Source organism: Corapipo altera, unplaced genomic scaffold (genome assembly GCF_003945725.1).
Source record: "Corapipo altera isolate COAL_440 unplaced genomic scaffold, ASM394572v1 301, whole genome shotgun sequence".
NCBI lineage: Eukaryota > Metazoa > Chordata > Aves > Passeriformes > Pipridae > Corapipo > Corapipo altera.
In genome coordinates, this window is record NW_020884926.1 from 1,781,412 (window position 1) to 1,800,743 (window position 19,332).

The 19,332-nt window shown below is 47.3% G+C and overlaps 2 protein-coding genes and 1 long non-coding RNA gene across 4 annotated transcripts in view; 2 read left to right on the plus strand and 1 right to left on the minus strand.

The window, feature by feature from the left end:
* The window catches only part of DVL1 (dishevelled segment polarity protein 1), a 69,437-nt gene extending 56,951 nt beyond the window's left edge, over positions 1-12,486 (plus strand). The window contains exons 11-15 of one of the 2 annotated variants that reach the window (XM_027657952.1): positions 72-221; positions 3,482-3,613; positions 4,271-4,438; positions 5,037-5,243; positions 7,984-12,486. In XM_027657952.1, the coding sequence (XP_027513753.1) occupies positions 72-221; positions 3,482-3,613; positions 4,271-4,438; positions 5,037-5,243; positions 7,984-8,399 (1,073 nt within the window). In that variant the 3' untranslated portion in view covers positions 8,400-12,486. The remainder of the gene's footprint in view (positions 1-71; positions 222-3,481; positions 3,614-4,270; positions 4,439-5,036; positions 5,244-7,983) is intronic. The other variant, XM_027657953.1, reaches the window with a different exon arrangement.
* A 514-nt stretch (positions 12,487-13,000) lies between these two features.
* The window catches only part of LOC113954074, a 7,659-nt gene continuing 1,327 nt past the window's right edge, over positions 13,001-19,332 (plus strand). Inside the window, exons 1-2 of the long non-coding RNA XR_003530099.1 lie at positions 13,001-13,214; positions 13,408-13,531. This is a non-coding gene — a long non-coding RNA (uncharacterized LOC113954074). The remainder of the gene's footprint in view (positions 13,215-13,407; positions 13,532-19,332) is intronic.
* The window catches only part of TAS1R3 (taste 1 receptor member 3), a 5,841-nt gene continuing 270 nt past the window's right edge, over positions 13,762-19,332 (minus strand). The window contains exons 2-6 of the mRNA XM_027657956.1: positions 18,002-18,302; positions 16,591-17,370; positions 16,218-16,421; positions 16,006-16,126; positions 13,762-15,493 (exon numbers count right to left, since the gene is read on the minus strand). Coding sequence (XP_027513757.1) covers positions 14,559-15,493; positions 16,006-16,126; positions 16,218-16,421; positions 16,591-17,370; positions 18,002-18,302 — 2,341 coding nt within the window. The 3' untranslated portion in view covers positions 13,762-14,558. The remainder of the gene's footprint in view (positions 15,494-16,005; positions 16,127-16,217; positions 16,422-16,590; positions 17,371-18,001; positions 18,303-19,332) is intronic.

The following is a 19,332-nucleotide window of genomic DNA, read 5'->3' on the forward strand; positions in this document are numbered from 1 at the left end:
GGTGTTGGGGCTGTGAAGGTGTTGGTGCCTCGTGTGACCCCCTTGTGTCTCTCTCTCCCCGTCTCCCGCAGCTGAGCCGGTGCGGCCGATCGACCCCGCGGCCTGGATCTCTCATACCACGGCCATGACGGGAGCGTACCCCCGTTACGGTATGAGCCCCTCCATGAGCATCACCACATCTACCAGCTCCTCACTAACAAGCTCAATTCCCGAGTCGGAAAGTAAGTCACCCTGAGGCCAGCCCAGGGCAGGGGGGTGCCCGGGGCCTGCTGGGCCCCAACCCCGCCCCGGCCACGAGCACGATGAGAGCGGCAGCCACCACACCACACCCAGCCCCTGAATGCTTTGCCTTGCACTTGGGATTCCTGTGGGGAGCAGAAAAACCTTTTTTTTTATTTTTTCCCTTTAAAGGTTAACAAAGTATTCAGTCAGGGTTCACCCTCAGGAAGGAGTAGCTCGTGGTCCCTTTTGAAAGGTCCCCATTTTAAAGATACAAGTTGGGCCTCCGGCTTTGCCCCCTCAGGGGAGTGGGAGAGCTCCCTCCTTGCATTTGGCTGTTTTTCAATAAATTTAAATAACTTTAATAAATTTAAATATATTTAATAAATTGAAATATTTTTAATAAATTTAACTATCTTTAATAAATTTAAATAACTTTGATAAAAGGAAATATCTTTAATAAATTGCAATAACTTTAATAAATTTAAATATCTTTAATAAATTGAAATAACTTTGATGAATTGAAATATCTTTAATAAATTGCAATATCTTTGATAAATTGTAATATCTTTAATAAATTGCAATAACTTTGATAAATTGAAATAACTTTGATAAACTGAAATAACTTTGATGAATTGAAATATCTTTGATAAATTGAAATGACTTTAATAAATTGAAGTAACTTTAATAAATTGAAATGGGTTTAATAAATTTAAGTATTTACTAAGGTTTTAAATAAATTTAAATAAGTTCCTTCAGATAGATGTCACTGGTTAATAACGTTAGTAGTGTGCCATTTAGGAAATCTTCCCCTGATGTTTCCATGGCCTTGTTTTATACTTTTTTATACTCTTAGAATTTATAGAACAAGGAAAAACAAGCTTAATGTCCCATGTGAAATTATTATGGTTAGGGCTCAACTTTCTTTCCTGGTTTGTCTGTGGCAGTCTCTAAACTAAGTCATATCCACGTGACCAAGAAACTGCCACGGTGCCTTATCTTGGCAATATTTGTTTGAGGAATATTAACTCCCCCTTTCTTTTACTCAAAACCACACTTTGAGGATTTTGAAGACCAATGTTGGTGTTGGTTATAAAATGTCTCAGGTTTTATAAGCTCATATTTCCTGCAATAAAAGGGAAGGGGTTTTTTGGAGGTGTGGTAGCTCAGTGCCTTTAGATCTCAGGCAGCAGCACTGAGGGGAAATACATCTGCAGCAGAAAGCAAGTGAACCCCTTCCCTGGTGGCTGCTTTGTCCTGAGATGTGTTTTCAGCCTTACAGGTACTACAGATTGCTGGAATCAAATGTATCTGCTGGTTGCTGTCAAACGAGAGTCTGTGCTCAGCATTCCTCTTGATCCATGTATTCTGTGCCTTGATTATGGTGCTGTGATTGGGAAGTGGGGAACAGCCACCCTCTCAATCATACGTTGAAAATAAAGGTATTTGGGAGCAGAACCACATTCCTGGAGACAGCTTCTCATTTCTGTGCCAGTGACTTCCAGTATTTCCTTTCTGGAGTGCAAGAAAACGTGGAGTAGCCCCTGAGCTTTCTTGTGGCCTTCTGCTCTCCAGCCTTCCCTCAGCCCAGCCCTGTGAGCTGCCCCAAACAGGGCAGCAGCACCTCAGGGCCCCAGGCACAGAGAGCACCTCTGTGAACATCCCACAGTTCACTGAGTTCTCTCCAAAGTTGGGAGCATTTTAGATGCCTCTTAGAATTTTCCTTATTTGTCCAGTGACTAGAACTTAGAAAAAACCACTGATGACCATTTGGCCAGTGTTGTTCTTTATGTGCAGTTCTCCAAGAAAATACAATTTATTGCTCCCCACATACTTTACTCGAATGTTAGTTTGTTGGGTTTTGATTTTTTTTTCCCCAAATGAACATGTTGCTTTTTGCCACTAACCAAACTAACTTAAAGCAAAAGCAAAATTTGAGTGTTTATTCAGAGTTTGTAAGTATTGAAGCTGCATGCATAGCTGCTCTGAGGTATTTTCATGCCTATTGGCAGTGCATGTGTGGAAAGAAGCATTTTCAGTTTTCATTGTTTCACGCTTGCTGTACCTTCTGTCAAAATTCTGGGTGGCTGGAAAAGGACAAAATTGGTTCCCTGGTGCTTTTGAAAGGTGGGTGATACGGGGAGAAGGGAGGGGAGAGGAGAGTTTCTGAGTTCCTGCTGGAGAAGGGTCTGGACTGCAAACACAGACACATCCAACATGAATTTTCTGGGGCTGGGAGATGGGACAGGAAGGAGGACTGGGTGCTGTATCCAAAATTAGTTGTCTTATGTATGGCAGGATAAGTGAGTTCTGCACAGAACACAGGGAAGCTGGTGGATTCCTGGACCCAGATTCACCCTCTGGGCAGGCAAGGAGTTTCTAAAGGAATTCGATTCCTGCAGTAGGAACCTCAGTTCAGCAGGGTCAGTGTCAGCCCTGTTATTCTGATTTTAGTATAAAAATCCATCAGGACAGTGTGAAGCCTCTGAGGATCCAGCTCTGCCCTTGGGAGTGTGAAATGGGAATGGAGCAGGGATGATTGTGGAGGAATTTGGGAGCTTTTTTTATAAGTGTTCTACAGGAAAGATGCAGGGCAAAGTAGTTCTGGGTGGAGTGACTTGTTCACTTGTAAGGCTCCAACACCAGGATCCTGGGAAGTGTTTTTTTGAAGGAAACCACTTGCCTTTCTCCAAATGATGGAAGATTTCTAATTTCAATTCTCCCCGAGAATGCTGATGTCCAAGTCTTAAGAAAAGGAAAAAAAGAGGATATTGATTGAGGCAGGGTTGTCCTCCTCCTCCATGCAGATGGGTTATTTCTGAGAGTTAACCCAGAAGTTAAAGAACAAGTAAAAAAAACCTTGTCCCACAGAGTTCTGCACTGATCCCTTGGGTGGGAAGGGCTGTTCATGGCAAAGTGAAATGGAAGGGGAGGGTCACAGGACTCTCTGGATTTCCTTTCCTGCCAATCTCAGTGTGAATTCCAGAACTGATTTCCCTGGAATGGGAAATGCAGGCACGTGGGGGCTGAGCATTTCAGTGACTAAACTGGTGGCACAGAGCACAAAACCTGAAGAATTGGTACAAATGCTGTAATTTATGCCACGGATGAGGGTGCATTTGGGAACCTTTGTGTCTTTTTTTTTTTTTTTTTTTGCATCTGTTGGTAAAACTGTGTCTTTGTTTCATCCAAATGGGGAGCTGAGAAGGTCTTTTCAGATTCGGTTCATTTCAAAGCAGCCTGTAACCTCTCTTCCTTTTAGAATTAGAAGAATCTCCTTTAACTGTGAAGAGTGACATGGCTACTATTGTCAAGGTTATGCAGCTCCCAGACTCAGGCCTTGAAATTCGGGACAGGATGTGGTTAAAAATCACCATCTCCAATGCAGTGATAGGTAAGCATATCCCAGGAATGCTGGGGGGAAAAAAATCGGTGACTTTATGGCAATAAATTCAAGAAACTACCTTTAGATGAACTTTTTATTTTTCTGCCTATGACCTCTTAAATTCCCTTGACTTGCTATTTATGAACAGCTCTGAGTGTGACAGGAAATAATTAATAACTCTTGTTTGAGCCTGGACAGCCAAAACTGCTGCACATTTCTCATGCCCACACAGAGCCTGGTTCTTAATCCTTGGTTTTATATCTCAGGTGCTCAGGTGGCTCTGGCAATCTGCCCAAGCTCAGCAGAGCAACAGTCCTTGGAATTCCAGTTCCAGCCTTAAATAAAGCATCTTAATTAATTTTAAAATTACCACAGCTTGTCTCTACCTGTGGCCTGAGCTGTGCTAACGTTTAGTCAGACTAGGCTGCAGTTACTTTTTGTTGAGAAAGGCAAAAACACAGATCTTTTGACAACCTGACATCTGCCTCTTGAGGAGGATGACTCTCCCAGTCACTTTTTGCCTGGAAATGCCGTGTAATTTTCATGAAAGAGTTGCACAATGTGTGTAAATGAAATTTTCTGTGCGTGTATTTGGTGTCGCCGTTCACGTGGTGGATCAGTTTGGCTCAGATGATCCCGTGTCTCCTCTCCCTGTTGTCATTTCAGGAGCAGATGTGGTTGACTGGCTTTACACGCACGTGGAAGGCTTCAAAGACCGGCGGGAGGCGAGGAAATACGCCAGCAGCATGTTAAAACACGGCTACCTCAGGCACACTGTGAACAAAATCACCTTCTCAGAGCAGTGCTACTACGTCTTTGGAGACCTCTGTGGCAGTAAGTTCCCCTCTGGGAAGGGCAGAGCTGTGTGTGTGTGTCCCTTGTGCTCACAGGATGCACAGAGGTGTGTCCTCAGCTTCCTTTCCATGGAGGGTGACAGAGCACTGGAGCAGCTGCCCGGGGAGGGCGTGGAGTTGACAAGGTCAGAGATTGGACTTGATGGTCTCAGAGGTCTTTTCCAACCCAGCTGATTCTGTGATTCTGAGTCTCCCTCTCTGGAGACGTTCCAGACCCACCTGGATGTGTTCCTGTGTCGCCTGCTCCAGGTGACCCCACCCTGGGCAGATGATCTGCAACCCTTCCAACCCTGGCTGTTCTGGGTCTCTGTGAGTCCTGGGGGGTTTCACAACTGGGTATTCCAGAACAGGTCATTCATAGTCTGAAGTTGTGGGACAAGTGGTCGATGCCTCCTCAGACCAGGAATTAGAGCACTTGGAAGAAGAGGGTAAACTCTTCAAGTAATGGCGTTACACTGAGGCTCAGGCAGGCAGGATTTACTTCTGGTGATGCCACAGGCCTGCCACTCCATTTACAAGCTGTAAAATTCTCCCCTGCCAGGTGAGAGCAGAGTCTTCACCCTTTCTCTCTTTTCCAGACCTGGCTGCACTGAACCTCAACAACGGTTCCAGCGGCGCCTCGGATCAGGACACCCTCGCTCCGCTCCCACATCCTGCTGCTCCCTGGCCGTTAGGCCAAGGATACCCCTACCAGTATCCTCTGCCCCCTCCGTGTTTTCCACCAGCATACCAAGACCCAGGCTTTAGCTATGGCAGTGGCAGTGCAGGGAGCCAGCAAAGTGAAGGTAGGGTGGTTAATCCGGGTTTTATTTCCGTGCCTGTCATTATCCCGATCCATTTGCTTGCCTTCCTTCGTTCTGTCTGTGCCTGTCCTGTGGTTTTGTTTGCTACCTGCATGGGTTTTGTGCAACAGCACTTGATCAGAGGTGTGTGTGTCAGTGGTGGAGTGGGCTTTCAGCTCTGTATGGGAACTGCCAGCCTTGTTTTATCCCAGTCAGGAATTGCCAGCGCTGGGGCTGATGATGTTGGAAATGAGGCCATTTCTTTGCTGATGGAACAGGGATTAGAACAAGGTGCTCTTGGCTTTCACTTCAGTACTCAGCACAAAAGGAAAATCGCATTCTTGGCTTGTGTGAGACACACAAGAGGGAGGTGGCCAGCCAGAGGTTTACAGGGCTGAAACACTGCTCACAGGGAGGAGAGTCCCTTCTGTCATATGTGACAGGGAAAAAAAGAGAATACTGCATGGATTAAAGACCTGACCTCCTCCTTTCCTGCCCTAGCATAATTTTGTGGTTCATCCTTTACCTTAGTAAACAAAAATTATGTATTTTCGACTGTAAAGATATTATTTTTTAATTTCTTTTTTTAAAAAAAAAATCACTTCCAGAGTGAGTTTTGCTTTTGGAAATGCTGCCAGTAAAGAAAGGGCGAGGTTTCTCTGTGTTTTTATGGTGAACATCCAGTAACTGGGATGTAACTTATCCCTGTTTGCCACAGCCAGTTAGATCTCACAAAAACTGCACAAATAATTTTGTAACAGGAGCTTCCTCACGAGATTTGAGCACTGTGGCTTCTCACCTTATCTCAGAATAAGAATTTCTGCTGTGAGGAAGCTCACAGTGGTATCCAGAGGCTTTAGAACTGATTGCACTGCAAAGAATGTTGGGGGTGCTTTTTGGCAGCTGATTCTGTGGGCAGAAGGAATTTGTTCTGCTGCTGGAATAGGAAAGGAATGGTGTTTTATCCATGCTGGGTCCCCTGGCTATAGAGAGCCTCACAAAAGGTGCCAAGGTGTTTGATTTTTGAAAGGTTTCGACGCTTTTCCTTGTTCTTCTTTTGGAAACTACACTTCTTGTGTTGTTTCTTGGCTTGTAACTGTTATTCCCTTGTTTTGTCCTGAGCAAGCATTAGACTGAAGGATTCCTAGAGGAATGGCTGACTCTAGGGGATTGGTAAGCTTCAAATGCCTCCATAACAAATCCACAGCATGACCATTTAGACTCTCGTGACCCAAATGTTTAGCTGTATTTTTATTTTTTTTATTATTATTTTGATTTTTATTTTCTTTTTGATTGTCTTGGACGCTCGACCTGTCTCAGTGCACGGCAGTGCAGTAGTGTGACATTGGCATATCAACCTGTGTGGCCCCTGTGTGACTGTGCTGCAGCAGCTCAGAGGGGGTGGCACCACGTCCCTCACTGTCAGGTGTCACCAGGCTCCCCACTTCTCCTCATAAAATAAGCAAATAGTCCCTGCTCCTGATTTCTGAGTCTGATGTCACCCATGTGGGTTGGATTTATCTACCACTGCTCATTTACTTGGTGGCCAGATGTCTCAGGCAGGTGCTGAGAGTGCAGGGACACAGGGCTGTGTTGGTCACTCTCAGGGTGGAATATTAGAGTTGGGTTTCTTATGAACCCTCTCCTTTATCAGCAGGGTTACATCCTAACAGTCAGCAAACAGCACTTCAGAGTCCCGGGCTCAGAACACTAATAACTTAAAGCCCAGTGATTTTGTAGTCTGTGTTTTCCATCTCTGGCACTCTGCAGGGGACGTTACACACCAGGCCAGTCTGGTTTCCCATCTCCTGTGTCAACAGGAGCAAGCAGGAGGTCACCTGTAGTTCACAATCATTCTGGTTTTTCCATTTCAGTGGCTCAGTTGGACTCAAAAGCTGATCCCCTCTTCTGCTGGTTGGGGATCTTTTTTTGGAAAATTTTGCACTAAGGTGGCATGAACTTAATGAGATGGTCCTTGGGTTGATTTGTTGGGTTTTTCTAAAAAAATAATTCCATTGGGACTGTGTCCCGACATCATCCCAGGCTGTCTCTCATGGGAACAGAGCAAGACCTTCAACTTTCATCTAAAATCAATTCTGAAGTTTAGTGAAGTTTGTATGTAGCAACTACTCAGCTGACAGTCCAGTGGCAACACTTTCTTCCCGAACTGATTTAGTGGCCTCTTCTGGGAACATCCTGCATGTTACTGTAGAGCAGTTCAACAGGTAACTGTTGTTTAAAGAATTCTCCAACAACAGAACACTTGTAGCAGTGAATTTGAAAAGAATCTCCCCACTGAAGCGAACAAAACCTCAGAGATTTGGCCCTGGGTGCGAGTGTGCCCAGTGAGGCCAAGGATGACAGAGAAGGCAAAGGAGTTTCTTTTGGAAAAGGCAGAAGGTACCAAAGCAGAGACAGTTACAGACTGAACCTCATTTGCTTGAGTCTAACCCCAAATCCTGCTCCTCCTCGGTGGGACGGGTGGGTTCCAGCCAGGAGCTGTTCTTTAGCTGCTGCTTTCACTGTGCGAGCTCTGAGGTGTCTCCGTGTCCCTGTGCATGGCACAACCCTGTCAGCTTCGTCCCACTGCCCCTCATTGCCAAACCCCACGAGCCACCACCGGCACGCTCAGCCCTCGCCACGGCCATTGGTCCCACGCGGATCCGCCGCGGGAGCCGGGAGCGGACGGCGGCCTAACTTTACTTTTCTCTGCTTTTTTTTCCCCCCCCTCGTGGGGTTGCAGGAAGCAAAAGCAGCGGCTCGAACCGGAGCACCAGCGAGAACAGCAGGCGAGCTGTGGGCAGGGAGAAGGACCGCAAGTCGGGGGGCAGTGGCAGCGAGTCGGAGCACACGGCGCGGAGCGGCGGCAGCACCGCGCGCCGGGACCGGCCCGCCAGCCAGCTCAGCCACCGCAGCCACGGCTCCGCCGCCCACAGCGACAGAAGCCACCACAGCCACCACTCCTACGGGGGGCCCCCGGGGGTGCCCCCGCTCTACAGCCTCCCCAAGCTGGGCTCCAAAGTCTACGGGACCAGCGGCCCCCCCGGAGGGCCTCCCGTGCGGGAACTGAGCGCGGTCCCCCCGGAGCTCACCGGGAGCCGCCAGTCCTTCCAGAAGGCCATGGGCAACCCTTGTGAGTTCTTCGTAGACATCATGTGAGAGGAAGTGCCTTCAGACTCTGCCTGGGTTGGGGTGGGGAGGGGTTGGGGTGGGTTGGTTTTTTTTTTTGGGGTGGTTTGTTGTCGAACACTTAATGGAAGAGACTTGGCTGGTCTTGCATGTCACACCTTCCTGTTTGCAAAGTGTGTTGCAGTAAAAAAAAAGAAAAATATATCAAGAAAACCGAGCGAAAAATACAAAAAAAAAAAAATTCCCTCCGCAAAAATGAACAAAAAAAAAAAAAATCTCCTGGGATTGTTAAATATCAGCAAACCGATGGCATCTTTTCTTTATCCTTTTTTTTTTCCCTCCCCCCTCCTCTTGTTTTGGATTGTGAATGGCTGGTGTATATTCACATCTTAATGAGCTTTGGTCATTGTGGCACCTGCTTCGATGCAACTGGTGTATCTTTTTGGCTGATTCAAGGACTCTTATTTCACACGACTTCTAAATTCCCGATATTGCATAGGAGCACTTTTATTTTTCCCTGCTTTTTTTTTTTTTCTCTTACAAGGAAAAAAAACGACCCTTGGCTGGTATCTGTGATACTGCCTTGGAATGCTGTTTCTTGGATGCATCCATAGCACTGAGCAGACATTGCACCCACAAGTGTACAGACAGCACGTGCTTGGAAAGGAGCAGGATCAACCCAAGTGGAAAACAAAGTTGTGGCTACCTTCTGCTGACTAGGGAGTATAAATCAACCTTTCTTTCTTTTTTTTTTTCTTTTTCTTTTTTTTTTTTTTTGGTTGTTTTTTTTTAGATATTATTCTGTCAAGGGAGTGCTGGAGTCTTGCTACTGTATGTGCTCATTGTGCAGAACTTGTCAAGTTGTTTCCTTCAGTACCACAATAGTGACTTTGTAGCTGCAGTCGGTTCCTGGGCATTCCAGTCCCACCCCTGCTGACAGATGTGGCTGTTCCTGCTGGATGTGCACTTGCTTGGAAAAGTTATTTCCACAGAAATAGGACAGCTGCTGCCGTGCAGTTCTGTTAGTGTAGCTGCAGCTTTTCCCTTTCCAAGGGGATATTCATCCCATTCCAGCTAAATCCTGGCTCCCACTGGGACGTGGCTCTTCACTTTGATTTCATTTTGATCACCTGTTGTTCTGTCCTTCGTTTCGGAGCAGTACCTTTCTTTTTTTGTTGAAATGGAAACCTGGAGCTGTCTAATCCCTCTTGCAGTCCCAGGGGAACGTTTCTGAGCACAGAGAGGGGCTGGCTGTTGGCAGAGAGGTGTGAGGGTGTTTTGAGGGCTGATCCCAAATGGTAAAGTGAACGAATCCTTACACCTGACACCGAGCGGGACCCTCTCTGCTGAGGAGACCTGACTGAAGCAACTGCTGTTGTACATCCCCAAGGTTTCATTTCTGTGTGGTTCCTGCTCTGGGGCTGTGGGCACTTGATAAAGCAGGTTCAGGAGCCTCCAGTGGTGTGTAAGAAGCTTTTTTTTAAGGTGTCAGAAGGAGGGTATGGTGAGAGCACACCCACACTCTGTCACGGTGCCTCATGTGATGGGACACACGTGGGGAGCTGCAGCCACTTAGTGGCATTTGGCCACAGGGCCATGCCTCAGTTAAATCCTCCTTTCTGAGGTGCCTGCTGCTGGCAGGTTTTAGGACAGGTGCTTTAAGATCAGTCTTGACTGTATATAAGCATTTTTCTCACTGGTAAGAAGCTGCTTTTTGGTTCGTCCCGTGCTCTGTGGGTAGCGTGAATGCCCGAGATGAAGGCCAAAAGAGAACATCTTCCTCAGGATACACACAGTTCCATGTCCATTTGTCACCCCGAAAAACGACTCTTCAGACATTTTGGGTGTTGTTCATGCTGATAGATTTTTCAGTTCTTTCCCTGTTCCAGGTCTGTGTGCAAACACATCCCTTTGTCAGAGCCAGAGTAACGATTCCAGCCAAAGCTCCAAATGTCTGTGTTAACTGGAGACTTGAGTCTCTCCTTCAAAAGGGAACCAGGCATTTGGGAAACTCTGTGTCACTCAGACTAGGTACTCCCCTTCCTGGCCTTCTAAACTAGTTTTCTTTACAGAAACCTCCCAAAAAGCTGCCTAATGTCTCTGAAAGCAGTGCTTTCATCATCCTCCATCCCATGGGCTGGCATGGATTGCCACGTGGCTGATGTGGCTTCTCCAAAAGAGTGGCACTACCTGGAGCTTGACTGTGCAAACAGTACCTTTCTTTTCCTTTCCTCCTCCCAATTCCACAGCAAAGATGCTTACCCTAACCTGGTAACCTATTCTGAAAGATTGACATTGAAAGCAATGGAGTAAATCAGGGTAAAATAATGGTGTAATTCTGCTATGTCTCCAGGAGACACTGTTAAGGAGTCTGTGACTTTACTGACAATCACTAGTGGTTCTACTTTTAAATTAATTTAAAACTTTTCTGGTCTCTTATATATATTGATTTTTCTGGCCCACTCTGTCTTAAGGCAGAACTTGGAGGGCTGGAGGAAAAGACTCTCATTTTAATATTTCCAAAAGGGATTAAAGCTGGGGGCTGAGCTTTCACCCGTGGAAGAAACGTGTTTTATTTCCTTATGTCTTTCCAAGAGTTGCAGTTTACACACCTGCTGGGTTGTTTTTTGTTTGTGTTTTTTTTTGTTTGTTTGTTTTTTTGGTCTTGTTGTTAATGCTGTTGGCAGAAACTGTTCTGTGTCTTGCTGGTCTTTGCTGCTATGTTGAAATGACTGTGTTATAAACTTGTGTGTTCGTGGGTCACTCTGGAATGAGGCTGCAAATCCATAACCGGGTGTGGGAAAGCATTAGTCTGCTGAGGAATTCAGGCTGAAGCAGCTTCACCCACAACAGGCATCCACTGCTCTGGGTGTGCTGGGTGCTGGTCCTTGAGGAACCTGCTGTTTGCAGGGAGAGCAGGAGGGTGGAGATGCCCCTGTGTGGACAGTGCAATACGTGATGGCCACTGTGTGTAAAACAAACCCCTGATCCCCCCCCTGTAGTGTCCAGTGGAGAGGGTGGAGTGAGTGGAAGGTCAGGCCTGAATCTTTGCTAGATTTTCACAAGAGACAGGAGATTTCCCAGATCCCATCCTTGGCTTTCAGTGCATGCTCATGTGTCTTTCCACCAAGGGGGGCCTCAGGACCTGCCTGTGCCAGTGTCTCCTGTTGGGCACAGCATTCCCTGCTGTGCCAGGTGGAAGGAAGTTTGCAGGCTGGAGTGCTGCAGATCCATCTGTTTTCTCTCTCTAGGGCCTCAGATTTATCCCTGATTTAATGTCAGTGACTGGGCTCCAACTCCAGCGAGGGGTTTGCTGTGCAGGGCATTGAAACAACCTCAAATCAGGAGCCTTCAGTGGCTGACATTTTTATTCTGGGAGTGAGACCCTCGACTGAGCTTAAGGCTCACACGTCCCTGCCAACAGATTTAACAGCAGGTTTGTCTGGAGGATCATGGAAAATGATGAGGAAACAGTTTGGGATGACATCTCCTCCCCAAAGGAGGCAGGATCTGTAGGGGGAGTGTATCCACCTGCTATATTAACTCTGAGGAGTTTTTGGCAAATAAGTCTTAAAAGCACTGCTATTGTCTTTTACCTCCTATTAATAAATCTCCTTTTTCCAAGGTAACAGTCCCCTGGACACTTTATCCAAAGGTTTATTGGATGGCAAGCAATGATGCACAGACATTGACTTTTGCTATTATTTTTGTTCTCTTCAAATGGGCAGTCCCCTCCTGAGACTTGACAGCTCATGAGTTGATGTAATTGTTTTTGTTTTTTGCATTTAACTGGATTGTAATAAGATTGACTTAAAATTATTAATTCTAATCAGTGATTAGAAATACATGTAAAGAATTTTATGTACAGTAGAGGAACAAAGTTACATGATTTTAAATAATGAAAATCCAGACTATCACCTATCCTAGAATTGGTTCTACTCAAAGAGTGACCTCTTATTAGCATGGACTGCACTGTTCCTGTTAAATGTCTATTGCATAATTGAATTCTTTTTTGTAGATATTGTATTAAAACCCAAGTGTCTGTATAGTTAATATATAGCTGCTTATGTGTAAATGCTATTTTAAACACTAAAAAGCTTTTAATTTTATGTGATAACCTCGGTGTACGTCTTCAGTTCTTTGCACTGTTGCATTTTATTTTTTAGTCAACATTGATGAAATGCTGGTTGAATGTTCCTCTTATTTTTTTTCCCCCATGTCACACTGAAGTTTTGTCCTCTCAAGAAGATTCAGGAGGTGCTGGTAGGCAGGGGGGAGTTTTGTGAGGGCTCCAGAGAGCTGGAGGAAAAACCCCTGTTCCCCAGACATGAGCTGGAACAAGTTGTCCTGCCTGCAGCCCCAGGACTTGAATGTGCTGCTAAAACCCATCAGTGTATTCAGCTGTTCCGTGGGAATATTCCCCATTTCTGGACTCTCCAAGGTAGGATCATTAGGACACCACTTTACTCTCTGGTAAGCATTAAACCACAGGCTGTTTGTCATCTATTACCAGGCTCCCTGCAGGGTCTGAGGGGTTCAGTTGGACTCAAATGATTTAAAAGTCTTTTCCATCCTAAATCATTCCATATACAAAGGACAACCCCAGCTTGAGGAGGCAGATTCCCTCTTCCCAGCTGGCAGAGATCAGAGAGCAAAGGGAGGGTCAAACACTGTTTAAATACCACAAATTTTAGCCAGCATTTCCCAGTGAGGTGAATATCAAACAATCAGAATTTAGGTGAATATTAAATCGTCCAAATTCAGGTGAATATTGAATGATCAGAATTTTGGACATGCTCTTGCAGCCTTTGACTGCAGGGCCTGATGGGCCCCAGCTGACCCAGAGTGAGTTGTCTGCAGGTGACTGGAGCTGGTTGAAAAGTCTCATCAGCTGCTTTTCCCTCCCTCTTCCCCTGAAAGAAAACTCAGCCTGTCATGGCTCTGGTTGTGATCAGAGTTGGCTTTCTGGCTGCTGCCAATAAAGGTAAATGGATATTTTTTTTTCCTTCTCTATTTCTGGAATGATGATGATCAAAAGCTACTTAAGGCTTCTCTGCTATGGAATCACAGCCCTGGAGCAAGGAATACTGAGAGGCTCAGGTGCAACAACATCTTCATGAAGACTTGCTGCAGGCTCCAGGAGCAAGGACTCCAGGCTTCAGGTCAGAGTTTTGGTATTTTTAATCACACTGAGGAGTATTTCTGTATGCAGGTGTTCACAAAAATCTAGGACAAGTAGCTCTGCAGTGCACCAGAAAGTTCTTTTTTTTTTACTTTTTTTTTAAAGAATGAAAGTATTTCCTGGTTTAGATTAATTTGCCAGTTCTTTAATTGAGCTGAACTGATGAGTTAATTTGCAACAGCACCCGATGGAGAGATGGAAAAACTTTAATATAGGGAATAAAAGGGCAGTAATGGAAAAACTTTAATGTAGGGAATAAAGGACTAATATAGTTGCTTGTTAAAGTGGGTGGGGAAGAGAAAAGGTCTTGGTGATGTGACTTGGTATTGACTTGGTACTGTTTGGCAGCAATGTGGAGTTTTTGGTGATCTTTGCGTGGTTTTTGGGGTGGAGGAACTTTGTGCCATGGCTTGGGGTGGTGTGATCTGCACACTGCTCATTTCCATGTGCCTGGGCCTGATTTCCATGTCCTTTGCAAACCCATGTGAACGAAACACAAATGAGTGAGCTGCAATTTGAATGGGTAATGCTCTCTTTATATCATGCACACAGCTGCTGTTACTTATCAGAATGTTCTTTTTATTCCTCTGGTGTTGGATATATTTGAAAATTCTTCTAAGGCTTGGGAAAGGATTCATGGCTTTACCTCTGGAGCAGTTATTTAGTTAATTAGAAGGGGAAATCACCAGCAGTGTTTACAGGGAAGTGTTCTGGGTGAGGCTTCCTGCTCACATTGCCAGAGCTGAGAGAGAGATTCATATAAAATATTACTGCTGGAGGTTGGTTGATTAACTGAACCTGCTTTTGGCTGTTTGTGGGGGATGGAACAGGCCATTCCAGAGAGGATGGATCTGCTCCTCTGGAGCATTTGGCTTTAGCTGGTTGAGCAGAGCCCTGTGCTTTCACAGCTGGTGGTTGTGCCCGGGGCCAGAGAGTGCTCATAAACAGAATTATCTCATTAAAATACAGCCAGCTTTTACTGAGGAGCAGGTGACAATGGGTCTGGCTTATTGTTTGTTTGCTGAGTCCTCCTCTGGCTCCTCTTGGATGGAATTCTGGAAACAATCCACCGTGTTCATCTCGGGCTTGAACAAGATGATGTAGCATTTGGGGGCGTAGTTGGTCACCAGGATGCCCAGGCTGATGATCAGGATGGTGGCAATCTGAGTGACAGGCCTGAGGACTGTCCCCAGCGTGGCAAAGATGGCCACAAAGAAGATCCAGACGATGAAGTAGATGAGGATGGCAAAGGTGATGCCCCTGGCAAGGTTGTACTTCTTGCCCAACGTTTGCACCATGAAGGTGCCCAGGAAGCACAGGAGGGCCAGGCAGGCATTGAGGCCGTGCAGGAGGGCAAAGGCTGCCCAGGACTTGGTGCTACACACCAGCAGCACCTCGGAGGGCAGGGATTTGTAGTCAGGGCCCAGGTAGGCAGGGCCCAGGTAGAGGTGGCAGAGGCAGAGCAAGCCCTGGACGAGCAGGCACAAGGCAATGAGGAGCCAGGACCTCCTGTGGGTCACCCAGCGCAGCAGGGAGGGGGCACAGTGGGGGAACTCTGTCACCAGGGTGATCTCCAGGGTCTTGATGAAGAAGGTGGAGAAGCAGCCGTTGAGGCACAGGGCGTGGACCACCTCCTGCATGGCACAGTGGATGTCACTGGGCTTCCCCACATAGAGGCAGCAGCTGAGGCTCAGCAGCGCCAGGCACAGCAGGGCAAAGAGGCTCCTCTCGGCCCCAGCAGCCTGCACCAGGGGGGTCTGCAGGTTCCTCAGGAGGAGCAGAGCTGTCAGGCAGGTCAGGAGGATGGTGATGGACATCAGGGCCAGCAGGGCAATGGTGAGGGGCTCGTCCCAGAAGAGGAACCTCTCGCTGCGCTCGTAGCACTGCGTGCTCTGGGCAGGGGCCCACTGCTGCTGCAGGCAGGGGGTGCAGCTGGAGCTGTCTGGGAAGGAGCAGTGAGGGCATGATGACCACCCAGCCCTTCAGGATGGATCACAGATGTGGGTTAGGATGTCCCTGCCTCCAAAGTGTCTTGGAACTCCAAAGCTTGTGACAGTTCACTCTCTTTTTTTTTTTTTTTTTCCCACCCTTCTCCTCAAAGGACTCTCTTTTCTTGGCTCTTGTTTCCCTTCCCCAGAAAGCTTCCAAAAGATCCCAGAATTTCATCATATGCCTTTCTCTCCCACCTGTGACCCCAGAATTTCATCATAGCCCTCTCTCCTACCTCTTGAGGTAAATTACATACACGTTGTCCTCATGCAATCCCTCTGGGCTCAGCAGAGGAAGGTCCCCAGGGAAGATTTCTAGGGCAAGACTGAGCAAAGCACAGCAGAACAGGGAGGCAAATCCCCTGCACTGGCAGTGCTTCGTGGAGGAAGAGCTCACCACTGGTTGTTACCTCAACCAGCAGATGGACATAATACAGTTAAAGCCTTCAGATTTCTCAGACCTCACCTTTACTGTTCCAGAAGGTGTTTTCTGGACAGTCTGTGCAGTCATAGCAGCAGAGGTTGAATCCTTTTACCCTTCTGACTTGTCCTGGTTTGCAGTGCTTGAAGCACTCTGATGTGGGCGCCTGGCAAAGGGAGGAGTGAACATCAGCCAGGCACTTCCAGGAGAATTATATCACCAAAGAAATCAGAAGGAATTGGCTGGGCCATCTTTACCTTTTGATCTGGAGTGTGAAACTGGATCTGGGACTCCTCGATGTGCAGGGACTCTTTATAGTCACCTACGGACAGGTACCTAAGGATGCCATTCTTCCAGGACCACAGTATGAGCTTGTAGCCAGTGTTTGTGCTGTGGTACTGATCAAACCTGTAGCTCTGGCCGTTCACCTCGAATGGGAGAGTGTCCATGTAGTACAGCAGCTGAGGAGAGAATGGAAATTGGGGTTGGTACAGCTGATGTTTGGAGGATGATAAGGCCGCAAGCAGGTTTCTGGCTGAAATCACTTGTCCCTCAACAAGGGCTCAGGTTGGGACTGTCTGGCTGTGTTATGATGAAAAGCGGCTGTTTGTCCCCCCGGCCTTTACTCACCTGCCAGGCTCTGATGGGTGTTTTGGGACAGGCTTTGGGAGTGCACCCCAGGGCTCTGTGCAGAGCATAGGCCACGCTGTACACAGCCATGTGCACAGGCTGCACCTGGGTGATGCCCAGCAGGAAGGAGAGGTCCCCCAGGGAGATGTTGTCACACTCCTGGCATTGCAGGTCCAGCACGTTGGTGCTCATGAGCTGGTTGAGTTCTCTGGACTGCTGGCAAAATTCATCCTGCTGAACAGAGGTAAAGAGGTCAGCAACATACTGCTGGAAGCCAGGGACTGTGCCTGTTTTTGTCACAAAGCCTAAGACTGTCCCAATGCTCTGAATATTTGGGATGGAGGTAGGTAGGTCAGACAGCATCCAGGCTTGGCTGCCAATCCAGACTTTCTTGCCCAGTCCCATCTTGACGGCTTGTTCCAGCAGGGCCTGGGCTGACAGTGTATAGGTAAAAAGGACAATGATGTTGACTTTGGTCCTATTAATTAAGTTAATGGTCTCTTCCAGTTGTTTTTTGTCACTGGGCTCGGTCACGTCTATAGGAATTAGGCCCTCAAAGGCAATGCAGATGTTGTTATTTCCAGCTGTGCTTAAGAAGAGTTCCTGGGCTCCTTGGCCATACTCATCATCACTTGCAATGGTGCCAATCCAGTTCCACCCAAACCTGTTGAGGAGCTGGACCACAGCTTCCACCACGTTCTTGTCACCGGGGAGAGTGCGGTAGAAGGACGGGAACAGCTCGGGGTTGCTGAGCTTCTCACTGGTGGCTCCATAGCTCACCTGCAGGATGGGAGGAACAGAGGGAGGCAAAGAGGGATGTCCAGGTCATTCTCCACCTTCCTTTCTTAGTGTTAATGCCCTAAGGTTTCAAAAATGCTGGTCAGTAGAGTGGGAAGAACTGATCCATCTTGGCTGCATTTACTGTCTCCTTCCACTGCCACTTGTGTCCGTCAGCAGAGCACCAGCCCTTATCATTAATGACAGTGATAATTGGCTGCTTTCTACACAGGGTGACACCCCCAAAATTCAGTTATATCTTAGCTCAGGGCTAAATTTCCCCGACCATTAGAGCCCTCTGTTGTGGTAACTGAGTATTTAGTCATGTTTTCTCATGTGTAGTCAAGTATTTTAGTGAGATTCTCCCAGTTTACACTGGGAGCTCTGTTATTCCCATTTTACATGGATCACAGTGGTCTGAGTTGTCCCTGTTCTCTCTGGGTGGTTAAACACTGTAGTGTCTCCAGGAGGGAATTTGACTGACCTACCCAAGATCACTCAGGAAGCCTGTGGCAGAGGAAAGACGGGAACTGCACTTTAACAATCCATGTTCCCAGAGCATGGACAACGCTGTCTATCCAAACCCTTCCCCACCAGAAAGGAGGATTCCTGCTTCTCCAGAGAGGTTCTTTACCTGTGGGATGAAGAAGGTGCTGAACAGTTTGGCTGTCACCAGAGAGAGATCTGACTTGTGGGGCCCGATCACGGCGGTCACGCGGGGCTGGCAGTCGGTGGAGTCGCACAGAATTCCAAGGCCTGTGGTGTCATTCCGGGTCAGGAACATCAGGCTGGCCTGCAGGGCCACCAGGGGCTCAAAGCAGCTGTCATATATGTCATAGCCCAGTGTCACCCCTGGCAGGAGGGAGGTGGAATTGTTGATCTCATCGACAGCGAACTTCATCCCCAGAGCCCAGATCAGCCCGTCCGTGTACAACCTGCTGGAGGAGGAGGAGGAGGCAGGAATTACAGGGGTTGTTACAACAGGGAGCAGCTTATTCCATGTTTTTTTTACACTTTGCATCCTGTCTGTGGCCAAGCCAGGCATTTGTGGCACTGTCAGCAGCCAGAGCACCCCTGGACCCATTTGTAAGTTTTCTGCTGGGAGAGTTTGAGCACTTTTCAAATCTAATTAATCTTGTCTGCCAGCAGATATATCCTTGGAGCTTCCCGGGAGAAGGAACAGAATATGGAGACAAGCATGTTTAGCTCTGAGGGTCAAGACCTGCTCTCAGCTTTGTGTGCTTCACCCCTGAAGCCAGAGATTCCCAAGGTGCTAATTGAGGAGAAATGTCCTTCTTCCTGGGATTTTCCTCCCACCTGTATCTCAGTACACTGAGCATATTCCCTGCCCCAGGGTCTGTGAAGATGGAAGGATTTTGGCCCCTTTTGGCTTTCCTGTGCTTTGTTGCTGCCAAAGCAGGAGGCAGGACACTCCTCTTTCTCACAGAGAGCCGTGAGGAGTTTGTAAGGGGGTGCTGTGAACCTCCTTGGTGTGAGTGAGTAGGAAATACCCATCACACACCAGCAGATGTGCAAGCCAGGGGATTTTCTTCCCTGCTTTGCCTTTTGCACAGTACTGAGTGTCCTTTTACCTCATAAAAGGCAACAGCCCCATCCCGATGTATAATCTGCCTGTGGAGAGCAGGGCATGGAGCAAAAGCAGCATTGCCACCTTTATGTGTGAGATTTGAGCACTAAGGGAGCCAAGTGCTGCTAAAAGCTTCCATCAAAATGGAGTTGGCTGTGCCTGAAGTCTGACAGCAGAGTAGCATCAAGAAAACACAAACCCTCTTTCCATTTTGGGATCAGAAGCTGATATTCCCTTACCCTAGTGCTCCAGCACCTCAGAGCTCCTCTTTGCTCCATCCCACCTTCAGTGTTGGCTGTGACACCACCAGAAGAACCACTTTCCTTTCTCCCCCCCAGCCCTGGTGAAGCCAAAATTGCTTTTATTTCCCACACACC